This window comes from Hyperolius riggenbachi, chromosome 9, assembly GCF_040937935.1.
Source record: "Hyperolius riggenbachi isolate aHypRig1 chromosome 9, aHypRig1.pri, whole genome shotgun sequence".
NCBI classification, from domain to species: Eukaryota; Metazoa; Chordata; class Amphibia; order Anura; family Hyperoliidae; genus Hyperolius; species Hyperolius riggenbachi.
In genome coordinates, this window is record NC_090654.1 from 52,705,583 (window position 1) to 52,722,642 (window position 17,060).

At 44.9% G+C, this 17,060-nt stretch overlaps 1 protein-coding gene across 2 annotated transcripts in view; it reads left to right on the top strand.

The window, feature by feature from the left end:
• The window catches only part of PLXND1 (plexin D1), a 211,101-nt gene that overhangs the window by 77,280 nt on the left and 116,761 nt on the right, over window positions 1-17,060 (top strand). For both annotated transcript variants that reach the window (XM_068252759.1, XM_068252760.1), the window contains exons 3-8: window positions 4,892-5,023; window positions 5,757-5,857; window positions 10,462-10,594; window positions 11,734-11,914; window positions 14,159-14,267; window positions 16,229-16,325. In XM_068252759.1, the coding sequence (XP_068108860.1) occupies window positions 4,892-5,023; window positions 5,757-5,857; window positions 10,462-10,594; window positions 11,734-11,914; window positions 14,159-14,267; window positions 16,229-16,325 (753 nt within the window). The remainder of the gene's footprint in view (window positions 1-4,891; window positions 5,024-5,756; window positions 5,858-10,461; window positions 10,595-11,733; window positions 11,915-14,158; window positions 14,268-16,228; window positions 16,326-17,060) is intronic.

The window sequence follows — 17,060 nt, forward strand, 5'->3', positions numbered from 1 at the left end:
CGTCTTCAGTCCTCACATGGTGATCGGCTGGCTGCAGGACTCCTGCATACTAACCAGGAATTGGACGAGTTGTGATTGCCGGGACCAGATAATGTATGCAGATGCTGATTAGGACATTTCTAAAACGTCGTTACCTAACGTTAATAACCTTAGTAGCAAGATGTCATTATCGGTATCACCCGGCGTTATTTTTAAATGGACGCGTGCGCTCTGGGCAACTGCTTCTGCACCTTTTTGTACTAGTTTTGCTCTGGTTTTCGCCCCAGTAATCCTCAGGTTCCCCCTAAACCTCCCCCCTTCCCTGGTGACAAATATTGGCACGCAACTGCTACTCAAAAAAGACAATGTCCCTATAAAACACTGCAGAAATCTACACCTTTGTTTTCATGGGAAGTAGTAATTCTGGCCGGTGTTGATGGTCACACCTTCAGAATCCAATTCACCAAAACTATGCTTTTGTCACCACAAACCATCGTACCCATTAACCTTTATAGCACTGTGTTTGACTCCGTTTGATGGCACTCAATGGCCAAACAACCCTCAGTATCCATTGTTTGTTATTGCAGCTTTCATTATCTTGCTGCTTACGGGTCGGTATAGCGGGTTTTAGGGCCTGTTTCCACTAGTGCCAATTTCGGCACGAATCTGTAGCGTTTTCTCACAGGCTTGAGAGGCGGGGAAACACAGTCTTTCTTTTCAAGAGAGCCCACCCAGGTCAGTCACACTGCACCATTTCCTTCACACACCCTGCGGCAGACTCCTACCACAATGCACTTGCGTGCCGAGTTGTACAACTCGTACTGCTTAGCAACGCACCTCAGGGTCTGCGTCATTTTTTCCTCGCCTTAGCATTTTTGTCACATTGTGATGCACTGTGAGTCTGCGGGACTGCCAATCTCGTAGAGACTAATAGACACTGGAACGGATTAGCGGCGAGGGAGGACGACGTAATACTCCAGCGTGAAAGGCTCCAAATAGTAACCTTTTATATTAACAAAAAAAATGAAACAAAATTGCTAAAAAATACATACATGGTGGAAACCCACGGCCAGATGGATCGGGGATCGGAACGATTATCCACGGCTTAAAGGGACACTGTAGGGGGGTCAGGGGAAAATGAGTTGAACTTACCCGGGTCTTCTAACGGTCCCCCGCAGACATCCTGTGTTGGCGCAGCCACTCAACGATGCTCCGGCCCCGCCTCCGGTTCACTTCTGGAATTTCAGACTTTAACGTCTGAAAACCACTGCGCCTGCGTTGCCGAGTCCTCGATCCCGCTGATGTCACCAAGAGTGCACAGCGCAGGCCCAGTATGGTCTGTGTCTGCGCAGTACACTCCTGGTGACATCAGCGGGATTGAGGACATGGCAACGCAGGCGCAGTGGTTTTCTGACTTTAAAGTCAGAAATTCCAGAAGTGAACAGGAGGCGGGGCCGGAGCATCGGTGAGTGGCTGCGCCAACACAGGATGTCTGCGGGGGACCATTAGAAGCCCCGGGTAAGTTCAGCTCATTTTCCCCCGACCTCCCTACATTATCCTCTTAAAGGGCCTGTACACACTGCTGCGCTTGCGCTACGTTTTTAAAATCGCATGTGATTTTTTTTTTTTTTTTTTTTTTAAATCGCAAAGCCTTCATGAGAATAGAAACATTGCATCACACCAGTGTGTAAAGGTCTCTGCAATTTTCATGATTTTTCAAAAGACCGTGCGATTAAAAACCGCATGCGATTTTAAAAGTGCAGCAGTGTGTACAGGCCCTAAAGAGGAACTGTAGTGAAAATAACACAATAAATACAATTGCCTATTTTTTTTATTTTTTTTTTACAACATTCATTTAGAAATGTATGTAATCGGTGTTTGCCTATTGTAAAATCTCTCCTCTCCTACTTTACATTCTTCAATGTATCACTGGTGGTGACATCTTTAGTTCTGACTGGTGATCTGTACGGAATGTTCTTTACTGAGAGTTCTATGCACAGAGGGAGATACTGGTTGCTTGGCAGTTGGGAACAGATGTTATTTCCCACAATGCAACAAGGTTGAAAAACAGCAAACTGTCAGGACCATGGTCATGACATCACACTGTGGTATGAGTTTTACCACAATATCAGCCATACTGACCACCCTGATGATCTGTTTGAGAAAAGCATGGGAAAGGAGGTATTGGCTACTGATTGCAATGAAGATCAATCCTTGGTTAAAGTTCCATCCTGTGTAATCAAGCATGGCGGTCATTCAAAAAAGAACAAAAAAATCGTTCCGAAAAATCACATCGTGGGTATGGGCCTTTAGGGCTCTTTGTACCATCCACCCAGACTCCTCTCTGTCCCACATTAAGAGCTTGGCGCTGTCCACTAGTGGCCTTTTGCCATCCTATCCATTGCATTCATCTGATAAAGGTCTCCTCTCTTCCATTTGAAGCAGTGTGAGGTCCTATCTGCGCAGATCGCTTCCTCGGGCTCCCAGTCTCTAATTCAATTCTACACCAATGGGCTGCCTAGACAGACCTCTAACCTCCCATTAATAGCGTGTAATTGAGATGTGCGTTCCTGGGGGAGCCGGTGATAATGTGTTAACAGGCGGAATGAAAGTTTCCCCCATATCTAATCCTCCGGCGGGAATGGGGGGGAGGGGGAGTCTGACAATTGGCCGTCAGAGATCCCAGGCACGGCGTATTTAATCTCGCACCTCACTCCCTGGTGCCACAGCAGCGCCCGGTGTTTTGTGCCAGTCAGCGTCACCATCGCTCACATGCAAATAAGAGAATAATTGAGGTGATGCAGACAGCGCTTTTGTTTATCGGGGTCTTTGGAGTCGGCAATTCCTAAGGGTCAAGCTGAGGATAATTAAGGAACACTAGAAGCAGTATAAGGAAGGGTTGGGATTTTTAGGGTCAATGCAATTTTCTCACAAGAAATTGTCTCTTATGTTTTTATGTGTATGTAAAACTGGCTTCCAGGTAAATGGCTGAATACACAAGAAATACAGCAATATCACGTTGTGTCGCATTGCGTCGCTTCCACCCAGGGCAGTTTCTAGGCCAAATTGTTCCCAGGGCAAGGGTGATACAGTTGCGCCTTCCTGCCCCCGTGGGCTTGAGAATGTTGTTTGTGATGTGGTATTTAGATCCCCAGTATATGTAGCTAGGTATAGGAGCCCCCAGTATAGGTAGCTAGGTATAGGAGCCCCCAGTATAGGTAGCCAGGTTCTGGTTGAACTTGGACGTATGTCTTTTTTCAACCCAAACAACTATGTAACTATGTAAGTGTCCCCAGTATAGATAGCCAGGTATGGGTGCCCTAGTATAGGTAGTTGGGTATAGGTAGGTTAGCCAACTACAGGTGCCCCAGTATAGGTTAGCCAACTACAGGTGCCCCAGTATAGGTTAGCCAGCTACAGGTGCCCCAGTATAGGTTAGCCAGCTACAGGTGCCCCAGTATAGGTTAGCCAGCTAAAGGTGCCCCAGTATAGGTTAGCCAGCTACAGGTGCCCCAGTATAGGTTAGCCAGCTACAGGTGCCCCAGTATAGGTTAGCCAGCTACAGGTGCCTCAGTATAGGTTAGCCAGCTACAGGTGCCCCAGTATAGGTTAGCCAGCTACAGGTTCCCCAGTATAGGTTAGCCAGCTACAGGTTCCCCAGTATAGGTTAGCCAGCCATAGATGCCCCAATATAGGTAGGCCAGCTAAAGGTGCCCCTGTATAGGTTAGCCAGCTACAGGTGCCCCAGTATAGGTTAGCCAGTCATAGATGCCCCAATATAGGTTGGCCAGCTACAGGTGCCCCAGTATAGGTTAGCCAGTCATAGATGCCCCAATACAGGTTGGCCAGCTACAGGTGCCCCAGTATAGGTTAGCCAGCTACAGGTTCCCCAGTATAGGTTAGCCAGCTACAGGTTACCCAGTATAGGTTAGCCAGCTACAGGTTCCCCAGTATAGGTTCGCCAGCCATAGATGCCCCAATATAGGCAGGCCAGCTAAAGGTGCCCCTGTATAGGTTAGCCAGCTACAGGTGCCCCAGTATAGGTTAGCCAGTCATAGATGCCCCAATATAGGTTAGCCAGCTACAGGTGCCCCGGTATAGGTTAGCCAGCTACAGGTTCCCCAGTATAGGTTAGCCAGCCATAGATGCCCCAATATAGGTTAGCCAGCTACAGGTGCCCCAGAATAGGTTAGCCAGCTACAGGTGCCCCAGTATAGGTTAGCCAGCCATAGATGCCCCAATATAGGTAGGCCAGCTATAGATGCCTCAATATAGGTTAGCCAGCTACAGGCGCCCCAGTATAGGACTGCCAGGTATAGGTGCCCTCTTCCCATCCCCCCCCCCCCCCCACCCGCAGGCTGGTGGGTTACAGTGAAGGAGGGAGGAGCAGCGCCACACTAGGACTCAGCTGCAGGGAGGGGGGCCCGGAGAGGATCACCCACTACTAGTGAGCGGCGCTGGAGACAGAGCAGTCTGGTGGCACGTGATCCTTGCATGGAGCACAGAAGGTAATTTTCTTTTACTAAGGCCATACATTTCTGCAATTAAAGGGGGGGGGGGGGGAGCGGGAGGCAGGAGTCGGGCCCCCCTGCCTGCAGCTGAGTCCCCGCAGCTCCCCCCTCTGAGCCCTCCTCCCTCACTGTGCCTCCCCAACCCCAGAAACAGGGCTGCTTGCACCTAACACACCTCATCGCAGTGGCAATAGTAAAATCAGTGAAACATATTAAGCTTTCTGAGATGCGTCTGACTGAAGTGCTGTAGCTGATGCAGAAGCTGCAGTGCATTACCGTGCTCGGCATCGGTAACGCCATAAAAGTCAGTGGTAACGTGAACATTTCACATTTTTGCAGCAGCATTTGCGGAGGGCGCCGTAGAAGTTTCCAGTTTGACTGACACTTCTTCACCTCCACAGATCACTCTGGACCCCGAGATGAACATAGTCAGCCGGCAGTCTCTTCTGATTGAGCGAGGCCAGCCGGTCCACCACATCATGCGCTTTGATCCTGTGAATCCCACCTACCTTTATGTGATGACCACCCATCAAGTAAGTTATCTGCTAGCACGGCTTGTGTAGCCATAGTGCTGTTGTGTTATTACATCATATAGTATCACCCTTTAGTTTTGTTATTCATTTTGTATCTTGCAACCGGTTATGCATTTTATTCATTATGTTCCATTTGTCACTGTAAATACCAGTTCTGTATTTTATACCATATTTGTTGTATACCATTGTCTGTATTTTTATGTACCCATGTTTGTTTTTCTTACTTTGTACAGCGCCATGGAATATGTTGGTGCTTTATAAATCAGTAATAATCGATTAGGTGCCTTACTATTGTGTACAGGTGGGTACAGGCACACGAATACATGAATGAAGTTTGGCGATGCTCGGCGATAAAGATCATCATATCGGATCTTTAAAATACCAGATGACTCCTGCTCAAAGTACCACAATCGTTTGGCCAAGTTGATCCACCTGGCGGATCGCTTGCGGGGCAGCTGTACACACCAAGCTAAAAGTGGTCTGTTTTGAAGTGGAGCACCAAGGAGTACCTCTTAATATTAGGCTGAGCAAATGATGAAAGTCAGATGGGTGGTTGGGGTGTGCGCACCTTGGCATCTCTGCCTTGGATGCTGTAGGACCTTGTCTGGTCCCAGCCTGAGGACTGCTACAAACTGACACATTTGATTTGTTACACTGTAAGCTTTTACTATGAATACACTTCCTTGTTATAGTGAAATGTTCAGTCCTGACAGAACTGTGCTCTTTCTTGCAGATTTCACGGGTGAAAGTTGCTGATTGCAACAAGTTCAAGACGTGTGAGGAATGTCTGACAGCTGCTGACGCCTACTGCGGCTGGTGCACGATGGAAGCCAGGTACTCCAAAACAGCGACATGGCTGCCACACACTGCCGCCCTTACCCTCCTTACATGACAGACCAGCTCCCTTTGGAAAAGGCTGTTTCACACTGCACGTAATTCAGCTATATAATTGCTGAACTCTGTTGCCCGATTAAATCACTCGACACACCATAGCTGCAAATTTACATTGCGGTCCACGATGTGGCCTGATTTAACCCTTTATGCGGCCAACTTATTTAGAGGCTTGAAAGAGCTTCAGCCAATTTATTTTAGCACATTTTTTTTTGTATTTCTTATTTGTTACATTTCTCTGCTTCTAATTTGTACTGCTGTAATGAGTTGTTATGGCCACTTGTCACTAGGGGGCAATGTGAGAAAATGACAGAGGACTTCTGCTCTCAGTTTCTATATTTTCGGCTAGTAGAGAGACATCAAAGCATTCCAAGAATTTACAGCACAACGAGTTCTGCCAACTGAGGTCAAAAGCAGTGCACTTATCTCAAATGAGATAACTGTATTGAAGCTACTAATGGGTTAAAGGACCACTGTAGCAAAAAAAAGTAAGCTGTTCTGACAGTAATCTGACAGAACCAACAGGTTTTGGACTAATCCATCTCCTCATGGGGATTCTCAGGGTTTTATTCGTCTATAAAAGCATTTCCTGAACAGCAGTTGCTAAGTCTATTTTCTTTCCAACTTCCCTCGGTTCTCAAAGTATATACACACTTCCTCCCACTCCCACTATGAATCACCAACTCTGCCTTACTTATGCTTGTGAGAGCCTGTGGGGGAGTCTTTTTTTCCCCTTCTGTGTGCACCTTATTGTGCTTGTGGTGGTGACTAACTAGTGCTCGGGATTTTGATCTGGTAGCAAGCTCTTGCTGCGTTTGTCACTTGGAGCCTTATGGTTGCCACATTTGTCACTTGGGGCGTGTTCAGAATTGCTGCATTTGTCACTTTGTATCCTCTGGTGTTGCCAACAAAAAATGAGAACCCCCAGATGGGTATGAGACAGCTTATTTCACACATTAATTTAGCTTACATTTTTTTTTTTAAATTGTGATCACACCCATAATTTAGCTCCACCCACAATAACTTTAACGTGTGCCTCCGCCTCACTCTCCATCAAAAATAATGACTGTCCAGATTTTTGGGGGACTTTTGTCTGTAGAAAATGATAAAGTAGGTTGGCAACCCTGACCCAGGCTCTGGCAGTATATACCCATTTCCTTTCAGAAACCTCTGATATTTTTGCTATAGGTTCCTGCCCACGGCAAGATTTCACCAATCAAAATGACAGATGAGCAATCGTTCCAACCGACATCGTGTAACTATCTCTTAACAAATAGTGGTAAACGACGGTTACAGACACCTGATGTTTGGCAATGCATTTTGAAAGGCCGTCATGTTGGATCCAATCAGATCAATTAAATGTACATCCCCCGTGTGTACAGATCTTTAAACAATCTTTACATTCAAGCCTATGGAACTTCTCCATGAATCCTTCCTTCTTTAAAGAGGACCTGAACTCAGAACTTCCGCTATGCTCTAAAAGATAAACAGTATAATAACCTTTAAAGAAAAACAGTTTTTTTTGTTACAGCTGATAGAAATCCTGCTACAAATCTGCAATTTGTCTACTTCCTGCTTTCAAGGAAGCAGACATAATGTTAATATCCTGTGTTTACAAATTAGCTGCTCTGCTGAGGCAGACAGTTGACACAGCTGAGGGCAGAGCTGGGAAATTGTCCTCCCGCACCCAAGGCTGAGACACCAAAGTACGCCCCTCCATCCCTCCAGCCATCACACACTGATTGCTATTAGACTAAGAGGTGCCCCAGGGCCCCCAACACCTTAATCTCTAGTTATCTGGCTTTCAGTCACTGCCATGTATCCCCTTTTCTTATTCCTCTCTGCTTAAAACACAATAGGGGAATGATAGCTGAGTGAGTTGTGCGCCCCCTCCTACACTGCGCCCTGAAGCTGGAGCCTCTCTCGCCTCTGCCTCGGCCCGACTGAGGGATCAAATTACATTTGTGATTAGTCACAGATGTGACAGAATTAGACAGGCTAAACTCTCTAAATACATACGAAGTGGATTTCTTACTGTTTTCCTTCTGTCCTGTGCAAGAGTTCAGGTCCACTTTAAAGATCCTATTGTTAGCAGACTACTTGCGGTCTATCCCATCGCTAAAGATCTTTGGTGTAAAGATCATAGAAACCTCGTTCATAGTCAGTTTCCAGCAATTCAGTCTTCACGTGGGTACTTCGCTTATGGTAGTTATGCAAATCTGTGCGTCACCCTCCACTCTTCCAAACGTCAGACCGCACATTAAGGCTGGCTTCCGATTACTGTGGCACTAGTCATGAGATGCGGTCACCAGCCATCGGCTTATCCACTAATCACATTTGAGGCAGCTCTGACAATAGACCATTGTATCCATGAAGTGTCCTCATTAACAGGCTGAATATCAATCACGACAAGCTCGCTACCATCCTCCTGTCTGATTAATTATGAGCCGGATTAATGTATGCAGAAGCGCTAATGTGAAGTTCAGTCTCTGCCCCCGGAGTCTGAAGGTCAGCGGAAGCTGATAGCGGGGTAATTGCTTATCGCTATTGCAGATCAGGACCAATCAGGCTCATTAATCTTACATCAGATCACTGACGTTAAGGCAGGACTCCGCTGTCTTCATGTCAACGTGTGTACTGGTGAAGGAGGCCAATCTATTATTGTGTGTCCAAAGCAAAGGCGTACCTAGAGGGGGGCAGGCATGGCTCATGCCATGGGCGCAAACGCAGGCAACCATAACGTACGTGGGAAGGGATGCTGTTCTTAGAGGGAAAGGGGCTTTGATGAGGGGGGGGGGAGGGGGCTGGGAGCCAATTGTAGTGTTTGCCATAGGCTCTATCTTACCCAGATACGCCCCTGGTCCAAAGCTTTATTACTTTAAACTAGATCTATAAATAGGGGCTGCCATGTTTGCTACTTGCATTAACAGATTCTACTTCTTGGTGCTGAGGATGCCTAAAAGTGTCCACCTACGATACAATTTGCCAAACAATTGTTTACAAGCAATTATTTGTATGAATGATCAGAAATGATCATTTGGGGCCACTAATGGACAAAAATCTCAAAACCAATCCGATCAAATTGACAGGATTGATCCGAAAATCAGATCGATTTCATTAATCTGAATGGATTGGTTAGGAGATTTTTGTCCATTAGTGGTTGTTTCGTTAGTGGCCACCTGTAAAAGTCAACTGAAGTCAGAGGGATATGGAGGCTGCTATATTTATTTCCTTTTAAGCAATACCAGTTGCCTGGCTGTCCTGCTGTCCTTTGCCTCTAATACTTTTAGCCATAGACCCTGAAGAAGCATGCAGCAGATCAGGTGTTTCTGACATTATTGCCAGGTCTGACAAAATTGGCTGCTTGTTTGTTTCTGGTGGAATTCAGACACTACTGCAGCCAAATAGATCAGCGGGGCTGCCAGGCAACTGGTATTGTTTAACAGGAAATAAATATGACAGCCTCCATATTCCTCTCACTTCAGTTGTCCTTTTAAATTCTGAACACACCTTTCTGAAAAGCAGAAGGTTAAAGGATACCCAAAGTGACATGTGACATGATGAGATAGACATGGGTATGTACAATGCCAAGTACACAAATAACTAGGCTGTGTTCTCTGCCTGAAAGAGTTAAATATCAGGTATGTAAGTGGCTGACTCAGTATTGACTCAGACAGGAAATGACAACAGTGTGACCCTCACTGATAAGAAATTCCAGCAGTAAAACACTTTCCTAGCAGAAAATGGCTTCTGAGAGCAAGAAAGAGATAAAAAAGGGAATATCTTATCAGTGAGGGTCACACTGTAGTCACTTCCTGTCTGAGTCAGGACTGAGGGCTCGTTTCCACTATCGCAAATCCGCATGCGTCCAACACATGCGGATTCGCACATGTAATGCAAGTGGATGGGCCTGTTTCCACTGTAGCATTGTTGAGGTGCGTTTTTTTCAGCGGTGAAAAAACGCACAAAAGAGCCGCAGAATTCGCCTGCGAGTGGAATGCATGCGAATCGCAGGCAATGTATTTAATAGGGAAATCGCATGCGTTTTCTTACGCGTTTTTTTACTCGATTACGCGTGCGATTCTGCATAGGAACCAATGTAAATTAACACAGGCAGTGACATGGTTAAAAACGCATATAGCCTAACCGCATGCACAATCGCGTAAAATAACGCGTAAAAAACGCACCTGCATGCGATTTCATCAGCGGTGGAATCCAGGCGATTCCGCACCGCAATAGTGGAAACGAGCCCTGAGTCAGCCACTTACATACCTGATCTTTAACTCTTTCAGGCAGAGAAAGAAAAAAAGGAACACAGCATAGTTATTTGTGTGCTGGGCACTGTACATACCCATCTCTATCTCATCATGTCACGTCACCTCGGGTATCCTTTAAGTATAGAAGCAGGGAGATGACCTGTATACAAAGAGAGGACTGTTGCAAAGCTGTAGGAATTGTGTATGACTTGTTTCTATCACTTTTTGTCCCCCAAGCTGTTGTCTGGTTATCTTTGCCTGCATGTAACCTCCATACTGGGGATATTTCAGGTGCTCTATGCAGCAAGAGTGCTCCAATGCAGAGGACCCCATGTTCTGGACCAGCCTAAGCACAGGAGGGGCCCAGCAGTGTCCCACGGTCAGCATCATTCCGGACACCATAGACCTAGCCTCGGAAACAAAGGTGAGAGCTGATGAAAGATGTACTGGGCTTCTTCACAATCATGCTCTTACGTACTGCGTATAGTTTTAGTGCTTTTCTATAACAATGAAGACAGTGTGTAGAGTCACAACAACCAGATAACTCAGATGATAAAACGTATTAACTAAGGATGATCAGTGAGATACATGCTTATGTCAATTTTCATATAAATCTATGCAGCTTGAGAATGGACCAATCAGTTTAGTGGGACTTGATTGGTCCATTTTCAAGCTGCATATATTTGCATAAAAATGTACATAAATTTGCATAAACTCAGAAATATTTGCATCTCATTGAGCATCCCTAGTATTAACTCGTTCAAGCTCCTGATAATTTTGACATTTCAGCTGTGATACTATTGATCAGAGATGAGCGAAAATGCCGATATTCTTTTTCATTGATTTTGGCAAAAATAATGTAAAATTCAACTTTTGAGTAAAGATGCTTTTGAAATTTGTTTTGTAATATGTTTGTGATTTTTTTTTTTGTTGTGTGTTTTTTGCGAATTTTCACATCGGAAAAAAAAATGTTTGTTTCCTTTGACCATATTGGGAAAATACAATGTATTTATGTGAATATATTCTGGCAGTTGAAAATATGCAAGCAACACTGCTATTGATACAGCAATAACTTAAATAGGAGCAGATTGGGACATGTTAGAATTGTTTTTCACCTTCTACTGATTCATCTGGCAGTCTTAAGGTCCACGACTTGATTTTCCAGATGATTTTGTTGCGACAAATGATTTTTTCGTAATATCACATAACCTCGTTTAATAAAAATCTGTTAAACGATATTTCACAATGTGGGCCACCCGCGATGATCATTTCTTTTTTAAACGACCACCATGTTGGATAATATCACAAAGAATCATTCCAACCCCCATTGACTTTTATGGAAATTTGCTGTATTGGTGTAAACAAGCGGTCGCCAACGATGCTTGCAGATTTGGCCAGATGGATCGAGGAACGATCGCTCATCGGCGGAGATCCATCTGGCGGTGGGTACGTGGCTTCAGACATTGTGGTGTGACTCCGCCTTTCAGACAAATCATTGTTGGTTGGTTTTTGTGTACATCTCCTAGCGGAACAGGCTAATAATACTGATTTTATTTTTCACAGAGGATCTTTCTCCAAATCGCGGGGAACTTCCCTAGTTTACGATTAATGAATTCCTCCTGCGACTATGGGAATGGCGTTCGCCTGTTAGAGCCTATTGTGTACGATAAGGACGCCCATCAGCAGTACGCTCACTGCTCCTTCCTTCAGAGAGAAGAGTTCCCAGAATTCCCAGCAGACGAAGGTACAGTAGCGCCCTCTAGACCTGATGCTCAGTGACTCTGGCGCCACCTTGGCGGCAGCAGCGCACCAATTGTCCGCTCTATCTGTCATCAGCTCTAATGTGTGTGACTGTCTATACAAAGCTGAATGAGAAGTTCTGATTGGCTTCATACTGGAGAAAAGGCCAGAGGGCAGCCATGGTTAACAGCCAAATTGCTGTGAAATTGCCATTATAATTTGGTTTTCAGTTACAATGGTAATCCTATGCTGCGTTTGACAAGGGATTGTCGTGTGGGACATCTGATTGCACGCTTGTTAGAATAATGGCTCTTGTAGTGTGTTGCAGTGGACTAAATTGAAAAGGAATGTTACACACAACTGCTCAAATCCGTGTGCACTTGAGATGGGGGGGGGGGGGGTTAAATAAAAAAAAGATACATACCTGCGGCTTCCTCCAGTCTGATCACTCCCTCGACGTCCTCCTGCGCTGCCTGGACCCTCTGCAATTCGGCCCCCAAAAGTACTTCAGTCACGGACAGTCGGCGCAGGTGCATTCCTGCTGCCCGCGCTCCCCCATTGCGCTCCTGTGGCCAGGAGTGTTCTGTGTCTGCGCAGAAGTACTGTGTGCGGCCGGCCCTGCATGTGCAGTACGCCCCAGACCTGCGGAGGATCAAGGTGGAGGAGAGAAAGGGAGCGCTCAGCCTGGTGGAAACCCCAGGTATGTATAATTTTTATTACAGCTCCCTGTCTCAGGTGCACCTCAATACTGGGAACACACAATGCAGCTTCAGGTCCGATCGACAGGAATTGGACAATTATTTCCGACCTGTTCGATCGTTTTCTGATTGTTAAAAGAATTGATTTTGAAAAGTTAAAATTGTCAAACCGATGCCTTTAGTGATCAGGAGCAGTTTGATCATGTATACACGATACAACTTCCAATCAGATTACCCATTGCATTATGGGTTCCCAGCTTAAATGCTTTACAGGAAGCACTAGATCTGCTGCAATGATGCGTGTACTTATAAGCAACAGGCAAAGTCAGGCTTAAATTGAGCCATGATTTGTAAGCCGGACCACAATGGACCATCAGAGGGGGCGCTACACAGTCCGCTCCCCCTGGCCCTTCGTGGTCCGACTCCAGTGGGCACCCATTCGTTATGTATTTGGGAGAGCACAAAAGTAGAAAAAATCCCTGTAGATGCACCACAAGCACCGCAGCAAGGACTAGTAAATAATCAGGGATATACTGAAAACACATGAAACGAAAAATTTGCAAAAATACTTTTTCTTTTTAATTTTCCAAAAAGTGCAGAAATTTGTATACAAAAGCTTTAATCACGTAGTAAAGTGCATATAATTGGTTGACAAAGGCAACAACATCCATTTGTTTCGGGTCGATGACCCTTCTTCAGGCCTTTATACATACAGTAAACAACTGCACTATTGAATTACACAGTAGAGTCTCATCTGACAAATATAAAGCCAGGGTAGACCCCCACAAGAAGTATCAAGCAAAGAGCCACATGGGAGCAGGACATCCAAACCGGTTCTGCACTTTTTGGAAAATTAAAAAGAAAAAGTATTTTTGCTAATTTTTGGTTTCCTGTGTTTTCAGTATATCCCTGATTATTTACTAGTCAAGTGGGGACCCAGCCTGAAGCTATCTGGGCTAGAGGCTGTACTTCAGCAGTGTGTGGTACTCATGGACAGACTGCTGGTAATAGAGATGCATATGCAACCCGGCAGCCATGAGATTCTCCAATCTCTTCAGACTGAGCACATCAGTAGTGGGTTGTAACTGCATTATTTTTGTTTAGGGAGCAGTTTCGAGTTTAGATTGTAATCCTTTGGCAGGGTCTCTACACCCCAGTGTGTCCTTCTTGATCTTGCAACCCAGCTATGACACCCTTCTCATGGACTATTCAAGTCCGGGCGACTTGAATTGCCGGGTCTCTGTAAAATCACATGACCACGCAGCTTATGCCCTTGTGCATAGATAACCTTGTACTATGCGGTATAACCACCTGCTACCTCTCTGTCTGTCACCCCTTGTTTACATTGTATGTATCCCTATTTATTGTAAAGCACTGCATAATATAATGGCGCTTTATAAATACAATAAATAATACTAATAATATTTGCCATTGTTATATTGCTAGTAGACTAATCTTTTCACTGTAATTAAAAATGAATATTCTAGTTACAGTATATCATACTCAGCAGCACACAATGATCCATTCTATTTCATTTGTTTTATTGACAGATCATGTGAACGTCACCATGGCCATTACAGTTGGCGGTATCCGTGTTGCGCAGAGCAGTTTTGTCATCTATGACTGCATGCGGACCCAAAGAATCCATCTTAAAACCCCGTAAGAAAATCAAATGCTGAATCCCCTTTCAAAAAGAATGGCAGATCTTTGGATAAAAATTGAATCCACCTCATTTGTTCAGTTTTTTTGTGACCATATGGATTTCTGCACACAATTTGTCAATCACTGCTTCTTTCAGCTGTTGCATAGGCATGTTCATAGCTTCTTATATGCTGTCTACCCATCTTAGCCTCTGCCGTCCTCTTCATCTTTTGCCCTCAGGGCAAAATAAACTGAATACAAATCTTAAAACTCATATCCAGGCGAAGAACTAAAATGATCTATAGACGTATTTATATATGAAATGTAATGTATACATTACATACTGCATGGTGGCAACTGAGTTACAAAAAGAGGTAGTCCGAAGACATAACAACACAAGTTGTTTAGGTGATGCCTTTAATGACTAAATGTATAAGATTCCTTTGCAAGCTTTCAAAACTTTAAGTTTCTTCTTCAGGCATGTTTCAGAGCTGGATCAGATCCAGGGCCATCAACTCTGGCTCTGATCCAGCTCTGAAACATGCCTGAAGAAGAAATTTAAAGTTTGGAAAGCCTGCAAAGAAATCTTGTACAGTTAGTCATTAAAGGTACCACCTAAACTACTTTTGTTGTTATGTCTTCGGATTCTCTCCATGACTAATACCGGACCATACGCAAAAGGAGGTAGCTCACCTTGGTTCCTGCCTGTGTGATCTGCAAGTGTAAGCTCAGTGATTCATAGCTGTTAGGTTAGGATAACGGTAACTTCCTGTTTCTGATCAGTGTGAGAGAGGGGAGGGGTACCGCCAAACGTTGTTCGTGTAATCGTATGCCTGTACCCACTTTCTGAGATCTTAGAAACAAACGCTAGTCACTCAAAAAATCGCTGGTTGTTGGAAAAATCGCATAGTGGGTACTGGCCTTAAAGTGTAACAGAGACTAAGCAAGTGAAGGAATCGATACTTACCTGGGGCTTCCTCCAGCCCCATAAGCCCGTGTGAGTCCCTCGCCGTCCTCCCGTGTGCTGCCGTGCAGCCGTGATCATCCCCGGTAACTTGCTCAGTCTTGTCCAGTCTGGGTCTTCTGCGCATGCGTGGACAAACTGCACATGCGCAGAAGACCCAGACTGTCGCGACTGAAGCAGTTACCGGAGCTGCTCGCTGGTGAACGGCAGACCGTGGGAGGACGGCAAGAGACTTGCACGTGCTTATGGGGCTGTAGGAAGCCCCGGGTAAGTATCGATTCCTTCCCTTGCTTAGTCTCTGGTTTACTTTAAGGGGTATTCTGTAAACTGAAGCTAAAGCTGTGTAGAGATACTGGTAGAATATTGCCTAAGATGACCTTCCATGATTGGTTTTCGGGGCAGTTTAGCTGTAATGAATAACTTTATTCTGTAGAAGGGGAAGGATAAGCAGGCGATGTCCGATTTGTCAGCCAAGCTTAAGATTTTGATTGACTGCATTGGGCAGCTGCTCCATATTTTCTTCATTGACGTCTCTATGAGGGTTCATGGAGCAGACTCTGAGTCTTCTGAAGTTCGTCTTAGATCTGCAACCCAGACGCTCTAACATGCCAGGGGCAATCTTTTCTGGAAAGTTGTGGTAGGTTACACATCAATGTACCGTAGCTTATTGAGGACCTCCATCACAATCGGGTATCATCATTAAGGCTCAATCAGGACCAGGCCCAAGCTCAGCTTTCCTCCCCAGCCTCTCTTCCCTGCAATACAATCCCCCACCAACCACTTGGGAGGTTGTAGGCTTTGGACTAAATTCTCTGTTTGTATATGAAAGCCCCCTGTATTTTTGGTGCTCTTGGGAATAACCAACAATGTGCACAATCAGCCCCTGGTGCACTACAGGTAGATAAGTGGTTTATAAAGAGAAGAATTGGGCACACATGTGTGCAAACATATTCTACCTAGAACATGGAAGTTCTTTTATGTCCTTTGGTCCTTAACAGCCTTGTTTCCATTGTAGGTGCACAAGCTGTGTGACATCACACTGGAACTGTAGTTGGTGCGACAACCAGCACAAGTGCATGTCCAACGCTTCCCAGTGTGACTCGGTCGTTGAGGTAAGAATCTTGAGTATTTCACATGAATTTGTAGCCTGTTTACGTCAAGAAAGGCAATTAATGGTCTCGACTTTTATTTTTATATAGTGGAGGACCACTATCCCGAAAAATTGTAAAATTTAAAATACATGAAAACACAGAGTAAAATGTGCTATAATTTACTTTTCTCCTATACTGCTGTCACTTACAGTAGGTCGTAGAAATCTGACAGGTTTTGGACTAGCCCATCTCCTCATGGGGGATCCTCAGGGTTTTCATTATTTGTAAAAGCACTTAGTGAAGTGTGTGTGTGTGTGTGTGTGTGTGTGTGTGTGTGTGTGTGTGTGTGTGTGTGTGTGTGTGTGTGTGTGTGTGTGTGTGTGTGTGTGTGTGTGTGTGTGTGTGTGTGTGTGTGTGTGTGTGTGTGTGTGTGTGTGTGTGTGTGTGTGGTAATAATACAGTATAAATGAAATTAAATACTGAGAATCCCCCATGAAGAGATGGACTAGTCAGAAACCTGTCAGTTCAGTCAGATTTCTACTAACTACTGTATGTGAAGACAGCATAGGAAAAACTTTCGTTTTGTGGTCATTATTTGCTCAGCTATAGTGAACACTGAATATGGGTGTCTTCTTGTAACCAAAAGAATCTAGTGTCTGTTCTATTTAAAAGACTCCAATAGTGTATGGGCAGCTCCAAAAAATATATAGATTACAGATGTTACTATTTAAAGAAGCACCATAACGACATATAGTA